Source organism: Calonectris borealis, unplaced genomic scaffold (genome assembly GCF_964195595.1).
Source record: "Calonectris borealis unplaced genomic scaffold, bCalBor7.hap1.2 HAP1_SCAFFOLD_59, whole genome shotgun sequence".
In the NCBI taxonomy this organism is placed as follows: Eukaryota; Metazoa; Chordata; class Aves; order Procellariiformes; family Procellariidae; genus Calonectris; species Calonectris borealis.
Window position 1 is genome coordinate 953,982 of NW_027441465.1, and position 27,974 is coordinate 981,955.

The window sequence follows — 27,974 nt, forward strand, 5'->3', positions numbered from 1 at the left end:
ACCGCTGCAGCACCCCGTGACTCTCTAAGGCCTCCCATGCCAATGTGGTGGCACCGGGGGCCAGTTCACCCGGCGGGGGCTGCACACCCGTCACCCTGCTCTGCACGTCACCCCGCTTCCAGTCGAAATAGCGGATCTGGATGGGGAAGGGGGTCCCCGCCTCGCTGGTGCACAGCAATAGGGGACACCGTCCAGCGGGTCCACCCCACGGTCCAACACGAAGGGGGCCAGCACCTCGTCCAGCCTCACCTCCGTCGTGATTTGCAAGCCCAAGACGGGATCAGTCATTTTGGGCAAGCTGGGCAAGCCAGCCAGGGGCTCACAGCAGTCCTGGAGCACGGCAGCGGCGAAGCCCAAAGGGGTTTCGGCGGCGGCGGTGACGGCAGCATCAAAGGGCTGGCAGTCGGCGGGGAGGAAGAAGCCCGGCAACTTGGCCGCCGAGGCATCCCCCAGCACGTTCCTCCTGTGTTTTATGGACTGGACGTGGGCCTCCAGGTCGAGAGAGCCCTTGTTGGCCACAGAGGCGTAGGTGCCCTCCTGGCACACCAAGCGCTCAGCCCCCCCATCTCTCCCGGCCCACGCGGAAGCAGGGGTGCTTCGCCCGCAGCTCGTCGGTGAATTTGCGTTTCCGTTTCGGCACGGTACGAGGCAGACGGTGCTCGGCCTGGGGGGAAGACAGAGGAAAGGGAAAATTGGAACAATTTTTACGCCGTGCCAAGGATGCAAATCTCCCGCGGGAGCTCCTCTCCTGTCTCCTACCTGTCGCCCAGGCGGGGATGCTTGGATGCACAGCAGCACCGCAAATGCACCCCGGATCCTGAAAAAACCCGAATATAAGAGCCTGTCCTGCAAGAGTCGTCCCTGAACAGACGCGGGGTGTGGGAAGCTGGGGTGAAGTGGGGAGCGTGGTGATGTTCCTCCTGAAACGGGGAGCATGGCTCAGAGCCCGTAATATTGCCCCCAAATGGAGAGCACCGCTCAGTGCTCGTGGTGTTCCCCCCAAAATGGGAAGCACAGCTCAGCTCTCGTGATATTCCCCCCTATTCCCCCCCCCAAAAAAATGGGGAGCATGGCTCAGTGCTCACAATATTACCCCCCAAGCTCAGTATTTGTGATATTCCCCCCAAAATGAGAAGCATGGCTTAGCCCTCACAATATTCCTCCCGAAATGGGGAGCACGGCTCAGTGCACACGATAAAAGAAGAAAAGAGGGGGGGAAAACAATGCAAATAGCGGGAAAAGAAGGAAAGGGGGGGAAAAAAGAAGGAAAGGAAGGAAAGAAAATATGAGGAAAATAAGGAATATATAGGGATAAGAAGAAAAAAAGGGGGTAAAAGGGAAAAAAATGGGAAAAGAAAGAAGGGGAAAAGAAATAAAGAAGGGAAAAGAAAGAAGGGGAAAAGAAATAAAATGGGGGGGGAGAATAAAAATAGGGGGAAAAGAAGCAAAGGAAGGGGGAAAAACGAAGGAAAGGAAGGGGGAAAATATGAGCAAAATAAGGAATATATGGGGATAAGAAGAAAAAAAGGGGGGAAAGGGAAGAAAATGGGAAAAGAAAGAAAGAAGGGGGAAAAGAAATAAAGAAGGGGAAAAGAAATAAAATGGGGGGGAGAATAAAAATAGGGGGGAAAGAAGGAAGGAGGTGGGAAAAGAAGGGAAGAACGGGGAAAGAAGGAAAATAAGGAGAGAAAGAGAGGAGCAAAGGGGAGGAGAGGGAAGGAGAGGGGGAGCGAGGGCAGAGGAAGCCGCGGCGCTCGCCACCCCCACGCACCCCTGGGGGCCCGCGGCGGTGGCAGGGCGGGGTGAGGCCCCGTCCCCGTCCCGTCCCGCCGGCCCGAGGCAGCCCGGGTGCTGGCGGTGCCGCGGGGCCCCGGCAGGGCGCGGATCCGGTGCCGCCAGCGCGGACCCGGGGAGCTCAACCCGTCGCGGGCACGGGGATGGGCAGGAGCGGGAGCGGCGGAACAGCCCGGCCTGGGCACCCAGGGGTGGGGGCACCCCCCGTGCAGCACCCAGCACCCAGGGGTGGGAGCACCCCTCATGTGCAATGCTTAGCACCCAGGGGTGGGGGCACCCCCCGTGCAGCGCCCAGGGGTGGGGGCAACCCCCGTGCAGCACCCAGGAGTGGGGGCACCCCCCGTGCAGCGCCCAGGGGTGGGGCGCACCCCCGTGCAGCACCCAGGGGTGGGGGCACCCCCCGTGCAGCACCCGGGGAGGGGGGCACCCCCCGTGCAGCACCCGGGGGGGGGGGGCACCCCCCGTGCAGCACCCGGGGGGGGGGGGCGCACCCCCTCTGCAGCGCCGAGCACCCACGTCACGACCCTCCCCCCCGCGTGCAGCGCCCAGCACCCCGCCCTCCCCCTCCCCACGGGGGCGTGTCCCCCTTGGCCCGGTCCCGCCCATTCGCCGTCTTTCGCTCGCCTATTGGTCCGCCGCGCTGTCACTCCCGCCCCCTGCCGCAGGGGAGGAGTTCACACGCTCCACCTCGGGGGGGGTGTGTCTCAGCGTGATTGACAGCGCGTTGGCCCAATGGAGACCTGCGGGGTGTCCCTCGCTGCCCCCCCCCAGCGTACGGCGGCCGAAAGGGGCCATGGGGTGTTTGGGGGTGGGGGTGCAGAGAGCGAAGGGGGGTGCATTGGGGTGGGGTGCAGGGGGGCACCAAGGTGGGTGCAGGGTGGGGGGTGCCGAAGAGGGGTGCCCAGGGATGGGGGTGCAATGAGGGGGTGCATGGGGAGGATGCAATGGAAAGGGGGGTGCAAATGTTGGGGGGGGCTGATGGGGTGCACAGGAATGGGGTGCAATGGGGTGCACAGTTTGGGGGTGCACAGGGAGGGGGCGCACAGTCTGGGGGTTCAATGGGATGCACAGAGACGGAGTCCACAATTTGGGGGTGCACGGGGGGGGTGCAATGGGGTGCGCAGGGCGGAGGTGCAGAGGGATGGGGTGCAGAGGGGTGGGGAGCACAGTTTGGGGGTTCCCGGGGGTGGAGGCAATGGAAAAGGGGGGTGCAATGGGGAAGGGGGTTCATGGGGTGCACAGGGCGGGGGTGCACGGCAGTATGTGACATTTTGGGGGTGCAATGGGGTGCACAGGGCGGGGTGCACGGCGGGCTGTGACATTTTGGGGGTGCAATGAGGGTGCACAGGGCGGGGTGCACGGGGGTGGCCAGTTTTGGGGGTGCAATGGGGTGCACAGGGAGGGGAGTGCAATGGGGTGCACAGGGCGAGGGTGACGGCAGGATGTGACATTTTGGGGGTGCAATGAGGGTTCACAGGGCGGGGTGCACGTGTGGGGGGGCCAGTTTTGGGGGTGCAATGGGGTGCACAGGGCGGAGGTGCAGAGGGATGGGGTGCAGAGGGATGGGGAGCACAGTTTGGGGGTGCCCGGGGGTGGAGGCAATGGAAAAGGGGGGTGCAATGGGGAAGGGGGTTCATGGGGTGCACAGGACGGGGGTGCAATGGGGTGCACAGGACGAGGGTGCACGGCGGGATGTGACATTTTGGGGGTGCTATGAGGCTGCACAGGGCGGGGTGCACGTGGGGGCGGGCCAGTTTTGGGGGTGCAATGGGGTGCACAGGGCGGAGTTGCAGAGGGGTGGGGTGCAGAGGGATGGGGCGCACAGTTTGGGGGTGCCCGCGGGTGGAGGCAATGGAAAAGGGGGGTGCAATGGGGAAGGGGGTTCATGGGGTGCACAGGGCGGGGGTGCAATGGGGTGCACAGGGCGAGGGTGCACGGCGGGCTGTGACATTTTGGGGGTGCAATGAGGGTGCACAGGGCGGGGTGCACGAGGGGGGCCAGTTTTGGGGGTGCAATGGGGTGCACAGGGAGGGGGGTGCAATGGGGTGCACAGGACGAGGGTGCACGGCGGGATGTGACATTTTGGGGGTGCTATGAGGGTGCACGGGGCGGGGTGCACGGGGGGGCGGACAGTTTTAGGGGTGCAATGGGGTGCACAGAGAGGGGGGTGCACAGTTTAGGGGCGTCAGGGTGCACAGGGCTGCCCAGCCCCCCCCCCGGGGGGGTGTTAACCCCCTTCCCGCCGGCTCCGGGCTGCGGAGGGTTAAGGCCGGTCCCGGCGCTGAGTGACGGCGGCGACGGCCACCGCGGGGCGGGGGGGGGGGGGGGGTCGGGGGGGCGGCGGGGCCGGGCCCGGCCGCTCCGGCCCTTTGTGTCGGCGAGCGGGGAGCGGCGGGGCTGCGGCGCCGGGACCCCAGGTCCGGGGGGGGCTGCGGGGCCGGAGAGGGGGGTGTTGCAAGGAGGATGGGGCGGGGGGGCACGTTGCAAGGTGGGGGGGGGGCTTTGCATGGTCCTGGGGGGTGTTGTATGGGGGGGGGGGGGGCTTTGCGTGGTCCTGGGGGGTGTTGTATGGTGGGGGGGGGCTTTGCGTGGTCCTGGGGGGTGTTGTATGGGGGGGGGGGCTTTGCGTGGTCCTGGGGGGTGTTGTATGGGGGGGGGGCTTTGCGTGGTCCTGGGGGGTGTTGTATGGGGGGGGGGGGCTTTGCGTGGTCCTGGGGGGTGTTGTATGGTGGGGGGGGGCTTTGCGTGGTCCTGGGGGGTGTTGTATGGTGGGGGGGGCTTTGCGTGGTCCTGGGGGGTGTTGTATGGGGGGGGGGGCTTTGCGTGGTCCTGGGGGGTGTTTTATGGTGTGGGGGGCTTTGCGTGGTCCTGGGGGGTGTTGCATGGTGGGGGGGGGCTTTGCGTGGTCCTGGGGGGTGTTGTATGGGGGGGGGCTTTGCGTGATCCTGGGGGGTGTTGTATGGTGGGGGGGGCTTTGCGTGGTCCTGGGGGGTGTTGTATGGTGGGGGGGGCTTTGCGTGATCCAGGGGGGTGTTGTATGGTGGGGGGGCTTTGCGTGATCCTGGGCGGTGTTGTATGGTGTGGGGCGGCTTTGCGTGGTCCTGGGGGGTGTTGTATGGTGTGGGGCGGCTTTGCATGGTCCTGGGGGGTGTTGTATGGTGGGGGGGGGGGGCTTTGCGTGGTCCTGGGGGGTGTTGTATGGGGGGGGGGGGCTTTGCGTGGTCCTGGGGGTGTTGTATGCGGGGGGGGGGCTTTGCGTGGTCCTGGGGGGTGTTGTATGGTGGGGGGGGCTTTGCGTGGTCCTGGGGGGTGTTGTATGGTGGGGGGGGGGCTTTGCGTGGTCCTGGGGGGTGTTGTATGGTGGGGGGGGCTTTGCGTGGTCCTGGGGGGTGTTGTATGGGGGGGGGCTTTGCGTGGTCCTGGGGGGTGTTGTATGGGGGGGGGGCTTTGCGTGGTCCTGGGGGGTGTTGTATGGTGGGGGGGGCTTTGCGTGGTCCTGGGGGGTGTTGTATGGTGGGGGGGGGGGCTTTGCGTGGTCCTGGGGGGTGTTGTATGGTGGGGGGGGGCTTTGCGTGGTCCTGGGGGGTGTTGTATGGTGGGGGGGGCTTTGCGTGGTCCTGGGGGGTGTTGCATGGCCGGGCGGGGGGTTGCATGGTCCTGAGGCGGTCGCATGGTCCTGGGGGGTGTTGCAAGGCGGGGGGGGGGGGGTGCTTTGCAAAGCTCCCGGGGCTTTTGCAAAGATGTGGGGCGGGGGGGGGGCACTTTGCAAGGCGGCGGGGGGGGTCAGATTGCAAGGCCGCGGGGGGTATTGCAAGGTCCTGGGGGGGTTGCAAGGCTCCCGGGGCTTCTGCAAAGGCGGGGCGGGGGGGGGCACGTTGCAAAGCCGGGGGGGAGCTTTGCATGGTCCGGGGGCGGGGGTTGCAAGGCCAGAGGGAGCGTTGCAGGGTTGGGGGGGGGGGCTTTGCGAGGTTCCCGGAGCTTTTGCAAGGCTGGAAGGAGGGGGCTTTGCAAGGTTGGGGGTTGGGGGGGGGGGGGGGGGGCGCATATTGCAAAGGCCTGGGGGCTTTGCAAGCTGTGGGGGGGAGGGGCCGTGTTGCGTGGTTGAGGGGGGGTTTGCAAGGCTGGGGGGTCTTTGTGAGCTTCCCAGAACTTTGCGAGGTTGGGGGGGGGGGCATATTGCAAGGCCTGGGGGGCTTTGCAAGTGTGGAGGTCGGGGGGGGGGGGCGGCACATTGCATGGTCCTGGGGGCTTTGAAAGGCCCAGAGCTGGGGGGGCTTTGCAAAGGCCGGGGGGGGGGGGGGGTTGCAAGGTGAGGGGGGGCAGTTTGCAAAGCTGGGGGTCCGGGCGGGGCAACATTGCAAGGACCTGGGGGCTTTGCAAGCCGGGGAATGGGGAGGGGATATTGCATAGGCCTGGGGGGGGGGGGGAGGGGGGCGGTGCAAAGCTCAGGGGGGGGAGCGTGGCTTTGTGGGACTTTTGCAAGGCTGGGAGTCAATGGGGGTGGGGGACACGCTGCAATACCTGGGGGCTTTGAATGCTGGGGGTGGGGGTAGGGATATTGCATGGTTCGGGGGGGGGGCGCAATTTGCAAAGCTGGGGGGCTGGGGGAGGGTTTTTGCAAGCTTTGGAGAGCTCTTGCAAGGGTATGGGTTGAGGTGGGGGGGCTCTGCAAGGCTGGGGGGTGCGGGTGGGGGGGTCACAAAGCTGGGGGACCAGAGTGTGTCTTTGCAAAGCCATGCCCTGCTCTCCCCCCCCACAGAGCCCACCCCACCGGCCGCTTTGCAAAGCCTCCCCCCCTCCATCGCACACACACCCCCCCCCCCGGGAGACCTTGCAGGGGAACACACAGCAGCGACGGAGGCAGGCAGCATGGAGACCCCGACGATGCGACCCCGCTGGCGGCTGCAACCAGAGGGGGGAGGCCGCCGGCATCCCCCGGCCCCCCGACCCCCCTCGCCGTGCCCGGAGGAGGACACAGAGGGGTCCCTGGTGTCCTTGGAGCGGGTGACCGAGAGACGCCGCTGGCCCCGGGGGGAGTGGGCACGGCGGTTGGTACCGGCACTGCACGGCAGTGGTGCCGGTGGTGCCGGCACGGAAATGCGTCGCTTGCGGTTCCGGCAATTCCGGTACCAGGAGGCGTCGGGACCGCGGGATGTTTGCCGGCGGTTGCGGGAGCTGTCGCAGGGTTGGTTACGGCCGGAGGTGCGGAGCAAGGAGCAGATCATGGAGCTGCTGGTGCTGGAGCAATTCCTCAGTATCCTTCCCGAGGAAATCCAGAGCTGGGTCTGGGTCCGACATCCCGAATCCTGCGCCCAAGCCGTCGCCTTGGCCGAGAGCTTCCAGTTGGGACAGGGAGATCCCGATGGGATTTGGGAGCAGCAGGTGAGAGCAGCGGCCAGATCCTGCCCCGGGGTCGGGGTTTTGCAAGGAGATCCCACCCTCCCATCCCCCAAAACTGGGCACAACTTCCCCCCCCCCCCCCCCCCCCCCAGCATTGCTTCCGAGCTCATTCCCACAGGACACCCCAAAACTGACCCTGGAAAGGCAGGAGGGTTGGGGGTCCCAGGCACCCAACCCCCCCCCTCTGCAACACCTGGGTGCCCCTTTTTCCTTGGGTCCCACAGGTGACGGTGCGCGTGAAGGTGGAGGAGGTGGCCCCGGGGGATGCAGAGGACCCCGAAGCAGCGGGGGACCCCCCGAGCCCTCCGTTGGAGTCACCCCAGCTCCCCTCTGGGGACGGCTGGCGGGAGGAGGTGGCCCGGGGCAAGGTCAAGTTTGTCCCTGAGGAAGAGGAGCGGCACCTGCAGGAACCAGGTAATGGGCTGAAGGAAAGAGATCCTTCACACCCTTCCCCCCTACAAAAAAAGGGGTGAAGAAGCTGCTGTAGGAGCCGGGGGGGGCTTGGAAGTGGTGGGGTGTCTCCTGCTTGGCCCCGTCTGGTCCTCCCCAGGGGCGCTCCCATGGTGTCGTTGCTCTTTTTTGGGGTGATTTTGTTGCTCTTGGTGGAGGATGAGTGAGAGCGAAGGGGGGAAAGGGCCAAAAATGAGGTCCTGGTGCTGGGAAAACTCTTGGGGTATTGAGAAAGAAGAAGGACGTGACCCCAAGAAGGATCCAGATGGAGACTCCTGCAGTGGTGCCACCACGTGTGATCTTGAGCCCTGTTTGCGGTGTGAGAAGAAAGGTCTCCTTGGGCTCGAAAGCCAAACTGAAGTGAGAAGAAGGGCTGCGAGATGTCCACGCCAGCGTGGGAAGCTGGAAGACAACCCCCTCCTGAGTTGCGGAGAAGTTGGAAAAGAATGGAGATCTTGGAATGAAGACCATGAGATCATCTCCATAGAGAGCTCTTGTTCTCTCCGTTTGCCCTCTGGAAACCATGAGCCCCAAAATCTTGTCCCTTCCTCCAGCATCAGCTTCTCCTTCATGGCGATGCTGGGAACGCGGCTTTAAGGAGTTGGGGTGTTTTGGGGTGAGGGTTGGAGCATGCTGGGCTCCTCTCCAAGTCTTCCTGCAGCCGTCCTTGCCTGTTGGACTGGCTGGGCTCCTCTGCTGAGGTGGCCTCATCTTCATCCCTGTCCCAGCATGGCCTCCTGGCCATCCGTGGATGGATTTTGGGTTTCACTCAACGGTGGGAGCTGGACCATCTCCACCGTTGCTGGAGGAGATCGAGGGCAGTGGGGTCAGAGGAGAAGCATGGTGTCTTCCACTGAGAACCAACTCATGAAGCATTTTCTGCTTCCCCCCCCACCAGGTCCCACCATGGCGAGCAGAGACCCAGAGGCATCCATTTTGCAACGGCAAGACCCCCTACACCCACCCAGCATCCTCCAGGGCATCCCGGCGGTTGGGACCCCTGCCCGGAGAGCGACCCACCGGCGACAGATCCCACGGGATCCCACCACTTTCCCACAGCCCCTCGCCCAAGGTCCGCCTGGACCAGCAAAGGACACCAGGAGCCCAGAGAAGCCCTGGGTGAAGCCGTCAGCGCAGGGGAAGGACCGTCCATACCCCTGCGGCGAGTGTGGCAAGAGCTTCGGCCGGTTGACCCACCTGAAGACCCACCAGCGAACCCACACGGGGGTGAAGCCCTACGCCTGCGGGGCTTGCGGCAAAAGCTTCGGCCACCTCTCCACCCTCACCACCCACCAACGGTTGCACACGGGCGAACGTCCCTACGCCTGCGGCTCCTGCGGCAAGACCTTCACCAACCCATCGGACCTCAACAAGCACCAACGGTCGCACACGGGCGAGCGACCCTACCCATGCGCCGCCTGCGGCAAACGCTTCAGCCAACAGTCCAACCTCACCATGCACCAACGGAGCCACACCGAGGAGCGACCCTACCCCTGCGGCGCCTGCGGCAAGAGCTTCAAGTACTTGGCGGACCTGACGGTGCACGAGCGCTCGCATACGGGCGAGAGACCCTTCCCCTGTCCCCACTGCGGGAAGAGCTTCAGCAACAAGTCCTCCCTCGCCCGGCACACGCGCATCCATGCCCGGGCGGCCGCCAGGGACAAGTGATGGGGTTTGGTGGTGGGGAGGATGAAGGAGGGTGGTACCACTTCATCCTTGGTGGTGGAGGTGGTGATGGGCGACCACCATGGGGGATGGTTGAGGTTGGGTGGGTGAGGTGGACCTGGTGGCTGCTCCCGATGGCCGGTGCGGGTTTCGTTGCCAGGTGGCACCATGCAGCTGCTGCGGATGGAGCGGGCAGCTCGGAGGAGATGCAGCATGGGTGGGGGTATGATGAGCTGATGATTGATGTCCCCCATGAGCCTGGTGGCTCCAGGACAAGGCTCCCTGGTCCTAGAGATGTGACACGGATGGGGGTGACGATGAGGTGATGATTGATGTGCCCTAAGAGCCTGGTGGCCCCAGGATGCACCTCCTGGTCCCAGAGGAGATGCAATATGGATGGGGGGGGATGATGAGCTGATGACTGATGTCCCCCACGAGCCTGGTGGCTCCAGGACACAGCGTCGCAGCGATGTAACACGGCTGGGGGTGAAGACAAGGTGATGACTGATGTCCCCAATGAGCCTGGTGGCTCCAGGATGCAGCTCCTGGTCCCAGAGGAGATGCAATGTGGACGGTAGGATGACGAGCTGGTGATTGATGTCCTCCATGGACCTGGTGGCTGCAGGATGTGTCTCCCTGGTCCCGGAGGAGATGCAATGTGGACGGTAGGATGGCAAGCGGGTGATTGATGTCCTCCATGGACCTGGTGGCTCCAGGGTGCAGCTCCTGGTCCCAGAGGAGATGCAATGTGGACGGTAGGATGACGAGCGGGTGATTGATGTCCTCCATGGACCTGGTGGCTCCAGGATGCAGCTCCTGGTCCCAGAGGAGATGCAGTGTGGACGGTAGGATGACGAGCTGCTGATTGATGTCCTCCATGGTGGCTGCAGGATGTGTCTCCCTGGTCCCAGAGGAGATGCGACACGGCTGGGGGGTAAAGACGAGCTGGTGACTGATGTCCCCCATGAGCCTGGTGACTCCAGGACTCCAGGTCCCAGAGGAGATGTAACACGGGTGGGGATAAAGAGGAACCGATGACTTGATGTCCCCCATGAGCCTGCTTGCTCCCCGGTCCCTCACCCATCTCCTCCGGGCACCTCCCATCTCCCCTCCACCCTTACCCCACCACCAGGACACCCCGTCTTCCCCTCCAATCGCAACTCAACTTTTTGTGTGTCCCCCCCCCCCCCCCCTTTTTGGTATTTATTCATCGCAGCGAGCGCCGTCCCCTCCCGCCCTCCCCCCTTGCCCTGCGCCTTAAATTTCGAAGACCGACCTACCTCACCAGCCGCTCGCCTGGATGCGCAGGTGCCGGGGTGGCTCCTTCGCAGCTCTGCTTCCCTCCTCCCGGCGGGTTCCCCCCCCCCCCCCCAATTTTTGCACCCCCCCCGCTGTAACGACGGTTTTAGCCACCTCTCCGCGCTGCTTTGTGGTGGTTTTTTCTTGCGGCATGCGGGGGGGGGGGGGCGAGAGCATTTGATATGGGAGGTCGCGGCTGAAATGCATCACGGGGCTGTTGAGCAGCCTGGCGCGTGCCACACAGCGCAGCGGTGCCACTGGAGCGCTGCAGCGTGGTGCTTCGGATGGGGCGCGGGGGTTGCAATGCAGGGGGGTTGCAATGCGGTGCTGCTTGCAGCCGTGCCCCACCCTGCGGCCTTGCACGTTGCGCTTGCAGCCCGCGATTGCAGCGGTGCGAGGTGGTCCATGCAAGTGCAGCGCGTTTGCGGCGCGCCGCCACGCGACGCGGCTCTTGCCATGCACCGTGAAGTTTGTGCTGCAGCTGCAACGGGGCGCTGCAGCTGCAGTGGTGCCTCCAGTGCACCGTTGCACTTGCGCTATGCACAGCCTTGCATTTCGTTGCCTGCAGCCCCGTGCGTTGTGCTTGCACTGCGGCGTTTCATTGGCATTGCGGCGCCAGGCTTGCGCTGCGCTGCAACACTCCAAATGCGGCGTACGGTTTGCCCCGCAGCAGAGCGCTCGCGCTGCAGCCTGGCCCTTAAAACGCAGCGCTAGGGCTTGCGCTGCGGCACGGCGCTGCACGTTTGCAGTCCAGCGTAGCGTTTGCGCTGCAGCCTGTCAGGCTGCCGTGCAGCGCCGCGACTGCAGTGCAGCGGTTGCAGTGCCGCGTGCTGCATCGCAGCGCGGGGCTTGCAATGCATTGCAACCCCCCCCCCCCCACGCACCCTCTTCTAAGGGAGGCCCCCCCCCAGGCAACCTGGTGTCTCCCCAAATCTCTGCCCCTCCCAGCCCTGCACCCCCCGCCCAGCACTCGGGGAGCCCCCTCCCAGCTTTCTGGGACCCCCCCAGCCCGCTGGACCCCCCCCCCGCCCCGCCAGCCCTCCAGGACCCCCAATCCCTCTGTACCCCCCAGCCCTCCTGGGCTCCCCCAGCTCTCAGGGACCCCCCCCCAGCCCCCGGGACTCCCCCCCGAGACCCCCGGGACCCCCCCCCGAGTCCTCCTGGACGCCCCCCCAACCCTCCGGGAAGCCGCCCCCGCCCGTCCTGCTCCCGGGGAGCCCCTCCCCCCCCTCCTCAGGGGCCAGTGGGCGGGGCCCTACTCGTGCACGGATTGGTCGGCTCCGCTGTCACTCCTGCCTTGATGGGGGGGGGTGAGGAGGAGTTTAACCCCTTCGGTGCCGGGTGGGGCTTTGGTCCATCATCACCCTGAGATGATGCCACCTCCATGAGCGTCCTCCAAGGACACAGCCCCCACCATCACCCTGAGGTGATGCCACCTCCATGAGCGTCCTCCAAGGACACAGCCCCCACCATCACCCTGAGATGATGCCACTTCCATGAGCGTCCTCCAAGGACACAGCCCCCACCATCACCCTGAGGTGATGCCACCTCCATGAGTGTCCTCCAAGGACACAGCCCCCACCATCACCCTGAGGTGATGCCACCTCCATGAGCGTCCTCCAAGGACACAGCCCCCACCATCACCCTGAGGTGATGCCACCTCCATGAGCGTCCTCCAAGGACACAGCCCCCACCATCACCCTGAGGTGATGCCACCTCCATGAGTGTCCTCCACGGACACAGCCCCCACCATCACCCTGAGGTGATGCCACCTCCATGAGCATCCTCCAAGGACACAGCCTCTACCATCACCCTGAGGTGATGCCACCTACATGAGCATCCTCCAAGGACACAGCCCTCACCATCACCCTGAGGTGATGCCACCTCCATGAGCGTCCTCCAAGGACACAGCCCCCACCATCACCATGACATGATGCCACCTCCATGAGCGTCCTCCAAGGACACAGCCCCCACCATCACCCTGAGATGATGCCACCTCCATGAGCGTCCTCCAAGGACACAGCCCCCACCATCACCCTGAGATGATGCCACGTCCATGAGCATCCTCCAAGGACACAGCCCCCACCATCATCCTGAGATGATGCCACCTCCATGAGTGTCCTCCACGGACACAGCCCCCACCATCACCCTGAGGTGATGCCACCTCCATGAGCATCCTCCAAGGACACAGCCTCTACCATCACCCTGAGGTGATGCCACCTACATGAGCATCCTCCAAGGACACAGCCCTCACCATCATCTTGAGGTGATGCCACCTCCATGAGCGTCCTCCAAGGACACAGCCCCCACCATCATCATGAGGTGATGCCACCTCCATGAGCATCCTCCAAGGACACAGCCCCCACCATCATCTTGAGGTGATGCCACCTCCATGAGCGTCCTCCAAGGACACAGCCCCCACCATCATCATGAGGTGATGCCACTTCCATGAGCGTCCTCCAAGGACACAGCCCCCACCATCATCTTGAGGTGATGCCACCTCCATGAGCGTCCTCCAAGGACACAGCCCCCACCATCATCATGAGGTGATGCCACCTCCATGAGCATCCTCCAAGGACACAGCCCCCACCATCACCCTGAGATGATGCCACCTCCATGAGCGTCCTCCAAGGACACAGCCCCCACCATCACCCTGAGATGATGCCACCTCCATGAGCATCCTCCAAGGACACAGCCCCCACCATCACCCTGAGGTGATGCCACCTCCATGAGCGTCCTCCAAGGACACAGCCCCCACCATCACCCTGAGATGATGCCACCTCCATGAGCGTCCTCCAATGACACAGCCCCCACCATCACCCTGAGATGATGCCACCTCCATGAGTGTCCTCCACGGACACAGCCCCCACCATCATCTTGAGATGATGCCACCTCCATGAGCGTCCTCCAAGGACACAGCCTCTACCATCACCCTGAGATGATGCCACCTCCATGAGCGTCCTCCAAGGACACAGCCCCCACCATCACCCTGAGGTGATGCCACCTCCATGAGCGTCCTCCACGGACACAGCCCCCACCATCATCTTGAGATGATGCCACCTCCATGAGCGTCCTCCAAGGACACAGCCCCCACCATCATCTTGAGATGATGCCACCTCCATGAGCGTCCTCCAAGGACACAGCCCCCACCATCATCTTGAGATGATGCCACCTCCATGAGCGTCCTCCAAGGACACAGCCCCCACCATCATCTTGAGATGATGCCACCTCCATGAGCGTCCTCCAAGGACACAGCCCCCACCATCATCATGAGGTGATGCCACCTCCATGAGCGTCCTCCAAGGACACAGCCCCCACCATCACCCTGAGATGATGCCACCTCCATGAGCGTCCTCCAAGGACACAGCCCCCACCATCACCCTGAGGTGATGCCACCTCCATGAACATCTCAGTTTCCCACTCTGCCCCACCAGTGAGTGGGCCGGGGCTGGGCAAGATGTTGGGAGGGGACACAGCTGGCTCAGCTGACCCAAAGTGACCAAAGGGATATTCCATCCCATATGACGTCATCCTCAGCAACAAAACGGTCATGAGGGGGGTTTGGGGGAAGGTAGCCATTGCTTGGAGGCTGGTTGGGCATGGGTCTGCTTGTGGGTGGGGGCAAGCGGTTGCCTTTGCATCTCTAATTTTAGGGTTTTTTCCTTCTTCCTCACCCCTTTTCTTATTAAATTACATTTTGGGAGCATTCTAACGAACCACACACCTGCATTTGTTTGCTCTGCAAGCATTTTTCGTGAAACACAAGAGGAAAGGACAACACAGGCGTCGCGGCAGGAAATTACGCTCATCCAGCTCTGGGTGGAGAGAGGTTCATCGATGGACGGCGGCTCTGCCAGGTTGGAGAGACGCGCTCGATGAAGGTTTTGGTGGAAAAAAAGGAAAAATAAAGACCGCAAGAAATGCGTTTTTCTGCATCCTGCGCTGCTGCCGCCCCGTTTGGGTTATTGGGGAAGAAAGTAGAAAACGCAGACTGCAAAAATAGCATTTTTCTGTATCCCACGTTGTTGTGTCTTTTTGGGGAGAGACGGAGGTTTTTTTGGAGAAAATAGAAAATACAGACTGAAAAAACCACACAATTGTCTGCATTCCGTGGCGTTGTCGTGTCGTTTCAGAGAGGGATGAAGGTTATGCCACGAAAACGAAAAATATGGAAGGCAAAAAAAAAAAAAGGCATTTTTCTGCATTCCAGGTTGCTGCCATCCCATTTTGGGGTGAGAAGGCAGTTATTCGGGGGAAAAACCAGAAAAAGCAGATTGCGAGAAGCAGATACACCGATCCACCTCGCCATCCCCTACGCCCGGCATGGTGGAACGTCGGTGATGGGCCAACACTGCTTGACGTTGGCCCAGACACCCACCACCGCTCGGCTGCGAGCCCACCCCATCACGGCCACATGGTGAGGTTGACCATCGCCAAAATCACGGGTCAGCTGCGCGGTGAAGGGGACGTGGACGTCCAACCGGCGTCCCTCCAGGGCCACCGTGCACACTGTCCGGGGCTGCACCTCCTCCTCCACCACGTGGGTACGGACAACATACTCACTGGTGCTGGCTCCCCCCACCCAGGGGATGTTGGTCGTATTGGTGACCTCCCAGCCCGTCCCGTTGAAGGCCAAGAGGGTGGCTCGCAACACCCCACGGATGGTGGCGAAGACCCTCTGGTCCATATCCCAGTCGTGCTCCATCTCAGTGGCCTCCTCCAAGGTGACAGCTTTACGCACCCCTCGGCAGCCCTCGTTCCTCACCGTGGTCTGCGTCAGGGTGACGTCCTCCCCGTGCTCCACCAGCCCGCTCATGTTGTAGCGGACATCAGAGATGGTGACGTCTGCCGGGCCCTTCTTGACCACCAAGACTTGGTACCACTTGTACCAAACCTCCTCACCATCCACCACCACGAAGGCAGCCCTCTGCGTTTTGAAGACCTTGCCCAAGCCGTAGCGGTTCCTCCCAACAAAGACATCAACGGATGGGCAGCCCTCCACGGCATTTTTGGGGATGCCGCCAAAGGAGCTGTCCACCCAATCCAGCGCCTCAAAGTCTCCCATGTTGACCAACACCTTGAAGTTGCGGGTGCTCCGCTCCCATCCTCCATATGGGAAGAAGCAGAAGGGACCTCGGTCGGGGACGTAGGCACCGGTGTTGCAGCCGAGCACCGGAGTTGAGCAGACATACTCCATCCTCTTGGCGTAGGCGTTCCAGTTGGAGACGGCATCGGCGGGCAGCTTGCCTTCAAAAGTCACCCACTTCAGGTATGAAGGTGGCTCTTCATCTCGCTTCTTCCGGGAAAAGCTCCAGCCGGCGGCTACAGGGAAAAAATGGGGGATTTTGGTGAAATGAGACACCTTCCATCCTGCTCCACCATCTCAAAGCTGCCGGAGCAATACCTTGCAGAGACCCTCCTCGTTGGGGAAGCTGCCGGCGTGCAATGCCCTGCGCTTGCCCTAGCATGGATGGCCAAGAAAATGATAAGTAAGACATCTCAACCAATCCTTCTTCAATTTTTAGGGGCAAAATGGAGGGCAATCCTGCTAAAAATCAGAAGAGCAGAGACCTTCACGCGTTGGAGGACAGAGGGATGGATGAGACCATGCTCTGGGTTTAAGTAGCAAGGTTTTGGGTTGGTGGGGGCTGCAGCAGTGACCTCTGTGACCAAGAGTCATGGGGCTGCCCCGTGTTGGACACAGCTGGGTCCAGCTGGCTCCAAAATGGACCCACCACTGGCCAAAGCTAAGCCCACCAGTGGCGCTGGTGGTGCCTCTGTGATAACATATTTAAGAATGGCTAAAAAACACCGTGAGAGAGAGGAGTGAGAAAATGGAGAGAAACAACCCTGCAGACACCAAGGTCGGTGAAGAAGGAGAGTGAGGACATGCACCAGGCGCCGGAGAAGAGGTCTCCCCTACAGCCTGTAGAGAGCCCACACTGGAGCAGGTTGACCCTGAAGGACCAGCCCATGGAGAGGAGCAGGTTGACCCTGAAGGACTGCAGCCCTTGGGGAGGAGGAGGTTGACCCTGAAGGACTGCAGCCCACGGACAGGAGCAGGTTGACCCTGAAGGACTGCAACCCATGGAGAGGAGCAGGTTGACCCTGAAGGACTGCAGCCCGTGGAGAGGAGCAGGTTGACCCTGAAGGACTGCAGCCCATGGAGAGGAGCAGGTTGACCCTGAAGGACCGCAGCCCGTGGAGAGGAGCAGGTTGACCCTGAAGGACCGCAGCCCATGGAGAGGAGCAGGTTGACCCTGAAGGACTGCAGCCCATGGAGAGGAGGAGGTTGACCCTGAAGGACCGCAGCCCGTGGAGAGGAGCAGGTTGACCCTGAAGGACTGCAGCCCATGGAGAGGAGCAGGTTGACCCTGAAGGACTGCAGCCCATGGAGAGGAGCAGGCTGACCCTGAAGGACCAGCCCATGGAGAGGAGCAGGTTGACCCTGAAGGACCAGCCCATGGAGAGGAGCAGGTTGACCCTGAAGGACCAGCCCATGGAGAGGAGCAGGTTGACCCTGAAGGACCGCAGCCCATGGAGAGAAGCAGGTTGACCCTGAAGGACTGCAGCCAATGGGGAGGAGCAGGTTGACCCTGAAGGACTGCAGCCCATGGAGAGGAGCAGGTTGACCCTGAAGGACTGCAGCCCATGGAGAGGAGCAGGCTGACCCTGAAGGACCAGCCCATGGAGAGGAGCAGGTTGACCCTGAAGGACCAGCCCATGGAGAGGAGCAGGTTGACCCTGAAGGACCGCAGCCCATGGAGAGAAGCAGGTTGACCCTGAAGGACTGCAGCCAATGGGGAGGAGCAGGTTGACCCTGAAGGACTGCAGCCCATGGAGAGGAGCAGGCTGACCCTGAAGGACTGCAGCCCGTGGAGAGGAGCAGGTTGACCCTGAAGGACCAGCCCATGGAGAGGAGCAGGTTGACCCTGAAGGACTGCAGCCCATGGAGAGGAGCAGGCTGACCCTGAAGGACTGCAGCCCATGGGGAGGAGCAGGTTGACCCTGAAGGACCAGCCCATGGAGAGGAGCAGGTTGACCCTGAAGGACTGCAGCCCATGGGGAGGAGCAGGTTGACCTTGAAGGACTGCAGCCCATGGAGAGGAGCAGGTTGACCCTGAAGGACTGCAGCCCATGGGGAGGAGCAGGTTGACCCTGAAGGACTGCAGCCCATGGAGAGGAGCAGGCTGACCCTGAAGGACTGCAGCCCATGGAGAGGAGCAGGTTGACCCGGAAGGACTGCAGCCCATGGAGAGGAGCAGGTTGACCCTGAAGGACTGCAGCCCATGGAGAGGAGCAGGTTGACCCTGAAGGACCAGCCCATGGAGAGGAACAGGCTGACCCTGAAGGACCACCCCATGGAGAGGAGCAGGCTGACCCTGAAGGACTGCAGCCCATGGGGAGGAGCAGGTTGACCCTGAAGGACCAGCCCATGGAGAGGAGCAGGCTGACTCTGAAGGACTGCAGCCCATGGAGAGGAGCAGGTTGACCCTGAAGGACTGCAGCCCATGGAGAGGAGCAGGTTGACCTTGAAGGACTGCAGCCCATGGAGAGGAGCAGGTTGACCCTGAAGGACTGCAGCCCATGGAGAGGAGCAGGTTGACCCTGAAGGACTGCAGCCCATGGAGAGGAGCAGGTTGACCCTGAAGGACTGCAGCCCATGGAGAGGAGCAGGTTGACCCTGAAGGACTGCAGCCCATGGAGAGGAGCAGGTTGACCCTGAAGGACCAGCCCATGGAGAGGAGCAGGCTGACCCTGAAGGACCACCCCATGGAGAGTAGCAGGCTGACCCTGAAGGACTGCAGCCCATGGGGAGGAGCAGGTTGACCCTGAAGGACCAGCCCGTGGAGAGGAGCAGGTTGACCCTGAAGTTCTGCAGCCTAAGGGAAGGACCCACACTGGAGCAGTTCATGAAGGACTGGATCCCATAGGTGTTATGAACTGACCGCAACCCCCATTCCCCTACGCCGCTCAGGGTGGGGAGAAGAAGGTAGAAGAATCAGGAGTGAAGCTGAGGCTGGGAAGAAGCTGGGGGAGAAGGTGTTTCTAGTTTTGTCTTTGTTTCTCACCATCCTACTCAAGTTTTAATTAGCAAATAAATTAAATTAATCTCCCCCGCGTTGAGCCTGGTTTGTCCACGCTGGTAACGGTTGCGTGATCTCACTGACTTCATCTTGACCCACAAGTTTTTTCGTCTTATTTTCTCCCCATTCCAGCCAAGGAAAGGGAGAGAGCGGCTGGGTGGGCGTCTGCCAGCCAGCCAAGGTCAACGCACCAGAACGCAAGACTCACCCGGGGGCTGCAGAGGTCTCCTTCCCATCGCTCCCACTGGCAGGGATTCGGCAGCTCCGTCAGCCCCACTGCTTCCTTGGCCGAGGAAGACGAGGGCGGCGGCAAGGAATAGCTGGGGGGGGGGAAGAGCAGGGGAGGCGTCACCCCTCCGAGCACCCTCTCCCCATCCCGCACCCCGATGGCGACTCCTGGCCAGGAGTTGGGTCGTGGTCGTATCCTGACGTCCCTTTGTCTGTCTGGTTTTTGGGGTGAAATCCCGCCTGGCCATATCGACATGGTTTTAATTTTTAACCAGCCTGGAAGAGAAAGGCTGGGAAAAGGGAGAGGTTGGGAAATGCGATATAGCACCCGCTCACAACAACTCACTTTTCAAAATTTTATTACGTTTCTTTTCTTGTTTTATTTAAATTTTTTTTTAAATAATTATTTTCTAGGAGCTAGGAAGCATCCCTTTTTTTTTCCCCCCACCTGAAGCGATTAAAAATTCCCCCAAATAACCCCAAACCGTGCCCCGCGAAGCGCCCTACCTCCCGTGTCAGCATCCTGCCGCCCGCCTCCGGAGGCTGCGATTTAAATAGATATTTTTTAATAAAGAAACTTATTATTTTTGGCACCCCTACGGCCACGTCCTCCTCCCGACCCGGCCCCGGGATGGGCGCTTACTCCTGCAGGGCTCCCAAATGCCTCAGCTCCATATTTTGGGGTTAAAACCAACCATTTTGGGTTCCGCTGGCTGTTTTACCCGCGAGCCACGGGCTCGACGTAAATCCCAAGCGGCGTTCGCCTGCGGTTCGCTGCCCCACGCCGCGCTCGCTACCTTGTTTCTGCTCCCGCTTCGACGTAAATCCCTTTTATTGGGGTTTTCGGACCTTTTTGGGTCACTTTGAGACCGGAGCGGTGTTTTCCAGCGCGGTTCAGCTCGTCCAAGGACGCGCGAGCCCTGGGAAAGGCCAAAGTCTGAACAAGAAGAGAAATGCAAATAAATGCAACAAAAAAAAAAAAAAAAAAAAAAGGGGTGGGGGGAGGGAGGACTATTATCAGAAATTTGGGCGATTTTTCTGCTTTTTGCAGAAATTTAGCATTGCTTTCTTTTTTTTTTTTTTGCAGTCAGGAAAAATGCGTTCTTGATACAAAAAGCACCCGCAAGCGGCACGAAACGCCCGTCGCCAGGCGCCCCGGGAAGTTTCGCGTACCCAAAGCGGTTCCTCTCATCCCAAAAAGTCGTACAGAATTTCTGGAAAAATCATTATAAATCCCTATTTTTCTCCACGCTGAAAAAAAAAAACAAAAACAACCCTTTTTTTTAAAAAATAATCTCCGTTTTTCTGCTTCAAACCTGCAAATCAAAGCGGATTAGAGCCCACTCGGATCGCGCACGCGTTCTCTAGGACGCAAAAAAAAAAAATTGGCCAACGGACCCCAAAGCTGCGCAGGTGCTAAATTTAGGGGGTTTTCCCCCCAAAAAAGTGAAGATTTCGCAGCGAGGACCCAGCGGTTTTGGGGAGTTTTTGCCATGCCCGTGCGGTGTTTTCTCATCTGCCCCAAAACGCCGGTTTTTAGCACGGAAATGGGATGTCCGGTGGTTTAGCGTCGAATCGAGGCGCGGCGGCGGCAGGGGGAGGGGAGAGGCAGTCGGGAGGGACCCAGCGTCCGGGACCCCGAACCAACCCCCCTCCTTCCCAGTATCCAGAGCCCCAAACCAGCTCCCAAACTGGGGAGGAACCCGGGCATCCGGGACCCCCACCCAGGAAGGACCCAAGCATCCGGGACCCCAAACTCACGCCCCCCCCCCCCCAATGAGGAACCTGGGCCCACCCTCCCCCACCCCATAGCAGTGAACCCGCCCCACCCCCTCCCCAGTGCTCCCAGTCCCTTACTGGGTGGCACTGGGCCCCCCCCAGGAAGCAGCCGGGGGGAGGCAGCAGGTACCAACGTGTGGCCTTTATTGCCCCGGGGGGGGGGGGAGGGAAGGGGGCAAATACCCCCAAAAGGGGCAAATACCCCGGGGGGGGAGTGCAAATACCCCAAGAGGGGGCAAATAATGCAAAGAAGGGGGGGCACAGAGCTCCCGGGGGGGGGGAAATACCCCCGGGGGGGGGGCAAATGCCCCAAGAGAGAGTCAGTAACCCAGATAAAGGGGGCAAATAACCCCGGGGGGGGGCAAATAACCCCCGGGGGGGCAAATGCCCCAGAAGAGGGGGGCAAATAACCCCCGGGGGGGGCAAATACCCCACAAGAGGGGGGCAAATAATCCCCGGGAGGGGCAAATGCCCCAGAAGAGGGGGGCAAATAACCCCCGGGGGGGGCAAATAACCCCCGGGGGGGGCAAATGCCCCAGAAGAGGGGGGCAAATAACCCCCGGGGGGGGGCAAATAACCCCCGGGGGGGGCAAATGCCCCAGAAGAGGGGGGCAAATAACCCTCAGGGGGGGCCGAGGTCCTGTAGTGTGTCTGAGATGCCCCCCCCCGTCCCAGGGCAGGGTCAAAGGTCACGGGGGGTCAGTCCCAGGTCACGATAGGTCAAGGCCGGAGGTCAAGGGTCGGCCGTAGGGCACGAGTCACCAAGAGGCTGGGATCAGGGGTGGCGGGTCACTGTTGGCCAAGGTCAAAGGTCACCGCAGGGGTCAGGGTGGTGATGGGAGGTCACACGGGGTCGGAGGTCACCGCGGGGCAGCTCCGGGGTCGCAGGTCGCTGAGGTCAACCCCAGGTTCGTAGGGTGCTCGGGGTCAACCCCGGTGTCGCGGAGCAGCAGGGGTCAACGCCGGGGTCGCAGGGTGCCGGGGAAGGGTCCAGTTGGGGGTCAGGGGTCGGAGGTCGGGGGTCAGTCCCGGCGCAGGTTCTTGAGCCGCTCCTCCAGGTCAGCGTCGGCGTCGGCCAGCGCAGCCGCGGCCTCGGGCGCCCGCCCCTCCCCCGCTGCCAGCGATCCCCCCGGTGGGGGCAGGGCTGGGGGCAAAGGGCAGAGGTCAGGGGGTTGCCCCTCTCCATCACCCCCCTCCAAATGCCCCCCAGGCCCCTGAAATACCCCCGTGTCCCCCAAAATTCCCACCCCCCAGACCTGTATCTACCACCCATTACCCCCCCCCGATCCCCCAAATCCCCCCTACCCCCAAAATACCCCCCCCTCCGGTTCCCCAATGCCCCCCAGGGCCCCTTAAATACCCCCAAAATGCCCCCCCCAGATGTTCAATGCCCCCCAGCCCCCCAAAAATACCCCCCTAGCCCAAAATGCCCCCCCCCCAGCCCTACTCACTGGCCAGCTCGTCGGTGAGGTTCAGCCCCAGCTCATCCAGCACCTGTGACACCACTGCGTCGCTGCAGGGGACAAGGGGGTCAGGGGTCACGCCGGGACCCCCCCCCAGCGTCCCCTGACCTTCCCTCGGTGTCCCCCGACTTGCTCTGTCCCCACCCAGGGTGTCCCCAACCTTCCCGGCACCCCATATCCCCCCCCCCCCCCCCCGCCGTGTCCCCTACGTGTCCCCAACCCTCCCCAGCCCACCCAGGGTGTCCCGTGTCCCCCCCCCCACGGCCTCAGCCCACGTGTCCCCACCTTCCTGTCCCCTCATGCCCCACTGTGTCCCCATGTCCCCACCCCACCACGTCCCCGTCTTCCACGTTCTCCACGTCCCCCATATCCCCATTCTACCATGTCCCCCTCTCACGTGTGTCCCCCACGTCCCCCAAATCCCCGTCTCCGTGACCCCGATGTCCCCATGTCTCTGTCCCCTCATGTCCCCACCCCACCACGTCCCCTTCTCATGTCTTCCTCCATGACACCCCATGTTTCTCAGCCCCCTGCCCCGTCTTGTCCTGTGTCCCCACCACGTCCCTGCTCCCCCATGTCCATGTCCCACCAGGTCTAGGTCCCATTATGACCTTCCCTTTCTGTCCCCCCATGTTCCCACGTCCAAGAGCCAAATGTCCTTGTCCCCCCATGTCCCATTCCACCACGCTCCCCTGTCCCCTTGTGTCCCCACTGTCCCTATCTCCCACATCCCCGTCTCCCCTGTCCTTGTCCCACCACGTCCTTCTCCATGTCCTCCACCCCAGTGTCCCCGTCCCCCACAACCCCCCCCTCTCCCCACTCTGCCCACACCACCACATCCCTGTCCCCCGTGTGTCCCCCACCTCTCCTCCTCATCGTCTTCGTCCCCCATGGCGTCATCGATGGCGTCATTCATCAGCTCCTCTTTCATGTCCATAATCTCCGCCTGCTTCTCAAACTCCATCATGATCTTCTGGATCTGCGGCAGCTTCAGCTGGAGGGACACAGGAACGTGGCACGTGGCACACAGGGACACGAGCGTGTCCCCATGATCATGTTGGGCACTTCACGGTGGCTACAGCCTTGGGTATGTCCCCATGGCCAGCTTGGGTGGTTCGTGGTGGCTACGGTCTTGGGGATGTCCCTATGCCCACCTCAGGTGGTTTCTGGTGGCCACAGCCTTAGGCACATCCCCTTGGGCAGCTCAAGGTTGCCACAGTCTCACAGACATCTTCACGGCCACCCCAAGTAGCTTGTGGTGGCCATGGTGACAAGGATGTCCCCCTGAAACAGCTGGTGGTAGCCATGGCCTTGGGGACATCTTCATGGGCAGCCCAGGGCAACCTGTGGTGGCCACAGCCTTGCGGGTCTCCCCTGGGGCAGCTTGTGGTGGCCACAGGCTTTGGGGTGTCCTCATACCCACTGCAGGGCAGCTCCAGGTGGCCACATTCTCAAGGACATCCCCAAGGCCACCCCAGGGCAGCTCATGGTGGTCACCGCCTTGGGAAAATCCCCATGGAGCATCTCAGAGTGCCCACAGCCTTAGGGATATCCCCACGGGCACCCACCTGCCGGTTCATGGTGGCCATGGCCTTGGTAACGCCCTTCATGGCCTGGGCCATGGAGTTGTTGGACTTGAGGGTCTGGATCTTGAGGGACACGGCCTGGACGTTGGCCCTCATGGTGATGAACTTCTTCACGTAGCGCCGCGTCCGTACCAGGTCCTTTGCCATAATCTTCACCGCATCCTGAAGGCCAGGGGCGAAACATCAAGTGCCCATGAGGTTCCCCAAGAGGTCTAGGGGATCTCCAGGGACCCCTCTGCATCCCTCAGGGACCACCACAGTCCCCACCACCACCTCAAGAGTCTCCTGGTCCCCTTGTACCCACTGTCACTGGGGGACTTCCATGATCCCCCCCCCAGTCCCCACCATGTCCTCTGATCCTCTCCATGCACCCACGTCCCAGCTGCGTCCCCTAATCCCACCATGGTCCCTGGTCTCCCTCCAGTATTCGAGTCCCCTCCATGGCCCCCTGGTCCCCCCCAAGTGTCCCAATCCCCTCCATGTCCCCACCATCGTCCCCTCCAAGAATCCTAGATCCCTCTGCGTCCCCTGGTCCCCACCGTGTCCCCTGGTCCCCAGCAAGTGCCCTGGTCCCCACCGTGTCCCCTGGTCCCCTCTGCAGCGCCCTGACGCCCTTCACATCCCCACGTCCCCCCTGCACCCCCTGGTCCCCTCTGCAGCCTCCTGTCCCCACTGCAGTCTATTGGTCCCCTCCATGTCCCCACGTCCCCTCTGTGTCCCCCCCAGTGGTGTCCCCTCACCATCTGCCCCTGCTTGGCCATCTTCTTGATGTCAACAATGATCTTCTTCTCCTGCGCCTCCAGCTTCTGGCGCTCGCGGTCGAGCTCCCGCATGGCGCGGGCCAGCGCCCGCTGGTTCTGCCGCAGCAGCTCCTCCGGCGTCTTCCGGCGCCCGAACAGCAGGTCCATGGTGGCAGCGGTGCCTGGGGACACGGATGGGGGGACATTGACACCGGGGACATAGATGGGGCACAAATGGGGGGGGTAGGGACATGGGGAACACGGATATGGGGCACACGGGGACGTGGTGGGACACGGGAACGTGGTGGGATATGGTGGGACATGGATATGGGGCACATGGGGGACATGGTGGGACATGGGGACATGGATATGGGGCACACGGGGACATGGTGGGACACGGAGATGTGGTGGGACATGGTGGGACATGGATATGGGGCACACGGGGACATGGTGGGACACGGAGATGTGGTGGGACATGGTAGGACATGGATATGGGGCACACAAGGACATGGTGGGACATGGGGACACGGTGGGACATGGATATGAAGCACACGGGGACATGGTGGGACACGGAGATGTGGTGGGATATGGTGGGACATGGATATGGGGCACACGGGGACGTGGTGGGACATGGTAGGACATGGATATGGGGCACACAGGGACGTGGTGGGACATGGATATGGGGTACACAAGGATATGGTGAGACATGGGGACACGGTGGGACATGGATATGGGGTACACAAGGACATGGTGAGACATGGGGACACGGTGGGACATGGATATGGGGTACACAAGGACATGGTGAGACATGGGGACACGGTGGGACATGGATATGGGGTACACAAGGACATGGTGAGACATGGGGACACGGTGGGACATGGATATGGGGCACACAAGGACATGGTGGGACATGGGGACACGGTGGGACATGGATATGGGGCACACAAGGACATGGTGGGACACGGTGGGACATGGATATGGGGTACACAAGGACATGGTGAGACATGGGGACACGGTGGGACATGGATATGAAGCACACGGGGACATGGTGGGACACGGTGGGACATGGATATGAAGCACACGGGGACATGGTGGGACACGGTGGGACATGGATATGGGGCACACGAGGACATGGTGGGACACGGTGGGACATGGATATGGGGCACACGGGGACATGGTGGGACATGGGGACACGGTGGGACATGGATATGGGACACACGGGGATGTGGTGGGACATGGTGGGACATGGATATGGGGTACACAAGGACATGGTGAGACATGGGGACATGGTGGGACATGGATATGAAGCACACGGGGACATGGTGGGACACGCTGGGACATGGATATGGGGCACACAAGGACATGGTGAGACATGGGGACACGGTGGGACATGGATATGGGGCACACGGGGACGTGGTGGGACACGGTGGGACATGGATATGGGGCACACGGGGACGTGGTGGGACACGGTGGGACATGGATATGGGGCACACAAGGACATGGTGAGACATGGGGACATGGTGGGACATGGATATGGGGCACACAAGGACATGGTGAGACATGGGGACATGGTGGGACATGGATATGGGGCACACAAGGACATGGTGAGACATGGGGACACAGTGGGACATGGATATGGGGCACACAAGGACATGGTGGGACACGGTGGGACATGGATATGGGGCACACAAGGACATGGTGAGACATGGGGACATGGTGGGACATGGATATGGGGCACACAAGGACATGGTGAGACACGGATATGGAGAATATGGGGGGCACGGATGGGGTGACATGGACATGGGGGATGTGGACATTATGGGGACACAGATATGTCCCCCCCCCCACAGATATGGGGACATGAGCACGTGGGGCACATGGACATGGAGGGGACATGGGCATGGGGAACACAGGGCATGGAGGGGGGACATGAACATGGGTGAGAGGACACGGGGGGGACACGGACATGGGGGACGTGAATATTGGGGAACATGGACATCATGGGGGACATGGGGGACACGGTCATGGGAGACACGGACATGGGGGACACAGAAGACCAAAGACAAGGGGACCATGAACATGGTGGGCACAGGGACGTGGGGGGACACAGACACAAGGGGACGTGGAGGACAAGAGGGGACACGGATGGGGGGACACAGGGGACAGGAAGAAATGGGGGGGCAGGGGTGGGGGGACACGGGAGGGGGACGGGGGGGGACATGGGGGGGACATCATGATGCCATGTGGGGCCTGTCCCAGAGCCCCCCAAACCCAGGACACCCCCCAGGAGCAATTATTACCCCCCCCAGGGGCATTTATTACCCCCCAGGGCCCAGCTGGCGCCCCCCCCCCCCCAATCCCCCCCCTCCAGCTGATTTACCCCCGGCCCCGCCCCACTACCCCCAAGCCCCGCCCCTTCGCCATGGCAACGGGAAGCCCAGCCAATCCCTAGGCGAGGAGGACGCTCCCTCCACCTCCTTCCTCTCTGTGGTTCGTCACCTCCCAGAGTGTCCCCACGGGTCCTCCCGCCGCCGGGTGCGGGCCTAGAGCGCCCCTCCCTCCCCCCCCCCCCCCCGGCCTCCTGCACGGCCTAGGCCGCTCTCTATGGTCTCCGGGGCCTCTCCCGCCCCCGGAGGACCCAGGACTCTATGGTCTCCCCCGGCGCGGATGGCGGGTCCTCCCCGGGAGTCCCTTCTAGCCCCCCCCCCCGGGGGGCCTCTCTATGATCCCGGAGCCCGCTCACTCCCTCATGTCACCCCGGTATCGGCCGCTCGGGTCTGCTCCGTATTACCGGTACCGGGCCCCTCTAGACCCCACCCTGGCTCTATGGCCCTGCCGGTACCGGGCCCCTCTGCCGCCCCCCCCCACCATGACCCCGTGCCGGGCCCCTCTACACCCCCCCCCCCCCCCCCCCCCAGCTCTATGATCCCCGGTACCGGGCCTCTCTGCTCCCGCCCCCCGCTCTATGGTTCCCCGGTACGGGGCCCCTCCAGCCCACTCCCCCGGGTCTATGACCCCCGGTACCGGGCCCCTCTGGCCCCCCGCCGCTCTCTATGGCCCCCGGTGGCCCGTCCGCACACACGCCCCCCCCCCCCCCGGCCCCTCACCCCGATCCTTCCGCGTCTCCTGGTCTCTCCCGCGCACTTCCGCAAACCTGGTGACGTCACCCGGGCCTCGGTCATGTGACGGGGGCCGGATGTCACGGCCCCGCCCTCCCGGTGGTAAACCAGCGAGAAGAAGCGGCTGGAGCGGCCACTTCCTTTATGGACCGGAAGGGGGCATCGAGAGGGACGGCCAGAGCGGCACCTACGGGCGTGAGGACGCCCCCTGGCGGCGGGGGTGTACTGGGACTGACTGGGGGACACTGGGACTGACCGGGGGACACTGGGACTGACTGGGGGACACTGGGACAGAGAAGGGGCACTGGGACATAGCGGGCTGGACACAGGGATGTACTGGGGGTGACTGGGATATACTGGGAAG

At 62.3% G+C, this 27,974-nt stretch overlaps 2 protein-coding genes across 6 annotated transcripts; one reads left to right on the forward strand and one right to left on the reverse strand.

Moving 5' to 3' along the window:
- Positions 1–4,131: 4,131 nt before the first annotated feature.
- On the forward strand, positions 4,132–10,725 carry LOC142076532 (zinc finger and SCAN domain-containing protein 26-like). 2 transcript variants are annotated; one of them, XR_012671205.1, is made up of 5 exons: positions 4,132–4,211; positions 6,554–7,176; positions 7,419–7,608; positions 8,543–10,026; positions 10,116–10,725. XR_012671205.1 is itself a non-coding variant. In XM_075138839.1 (4 exons), exons 2-4 carry the CDS (start codon positions 6,664–6,666, stop codon positions 9,310–9,312), a joined length of 1,473 nt encoding a protein of 490 aa, XP_074994940.1. In that variant the 5' UTR covers positions 4,133–4,211; positions 6,554–6,663; the 3' UTR covers positions 9,313–10,725. The 2 variants fall into 2 exon arrangements, 1 of the variants encoding a protein (XP_074994940.1); XM_075138839.1 differs by having other exon boundaries at positions 4,133–4,211; positions 8,543–10,725.
- Positions 10,726–14,337: 3,612 nt separating this feature from the next.
- CHMP2A (charged multivesicular body protein 2A) lies at positions 14,338–27,770 on the reverse strand. Of its 4 annotated transcripts, XM_075138844.1 has the most exons (8): positions 27,599–27,770; positions 24,492–24,673; positions 23,734–23,913; positions 23,029–23,159; positions 22,154–22,215; positions 19,721–21,846; positions 19,431–19,466; positions 19,129–19,213 (listed from the first exon to the last, which is right to left on the reverse strand). In XM_075138844.1, exons 2-6 carry the CDS (start codon positions 24,657–24,659, stop codon positions 21,725–21,727), a joined length of 663 nt encoding a protein of 220 aa, XP_074994945.1. In that variant the 5' UTR covers positions 24,660–24,673; positions 27,599–27,770; the 3' UTR covers positions 19,129–19,213; positions 19,431–19,466; positions 19,721–21,724. The 4 variants fall into 4 exon arrangements, with proteins under 4 accessions (XP_074994942.1, XP_074994943.1, XP_074994944.1 ...); XM_075138841.1 differs by lacking the exons at positions 19,129–19,213; positions 22,154–22,215; positions 23,029–23,159; ... (1 more) ...; positions 24,492–24,673; positions 27,599–27,770 and adding exons at positions 14,338–15,930; positions 18,904–19,015 and having other exon boundaries at positions 19,721–19,860; positions 20,097–20,706; XM_075138842.1 differs by lacking the exons at positions 22,154–22,215; positions 23,029–23,159; positions 23,734–23,913; positions 24,492–24,673; positions 27,599–27,770 and adding an exon at positions 14,338–15,930 and having other exon boundaries at positions 18,904–19,213; positions 19,721–21,728.
- Between the last annotated feature and the right edge of the window lie 204 nt (positions 27,771–27,974).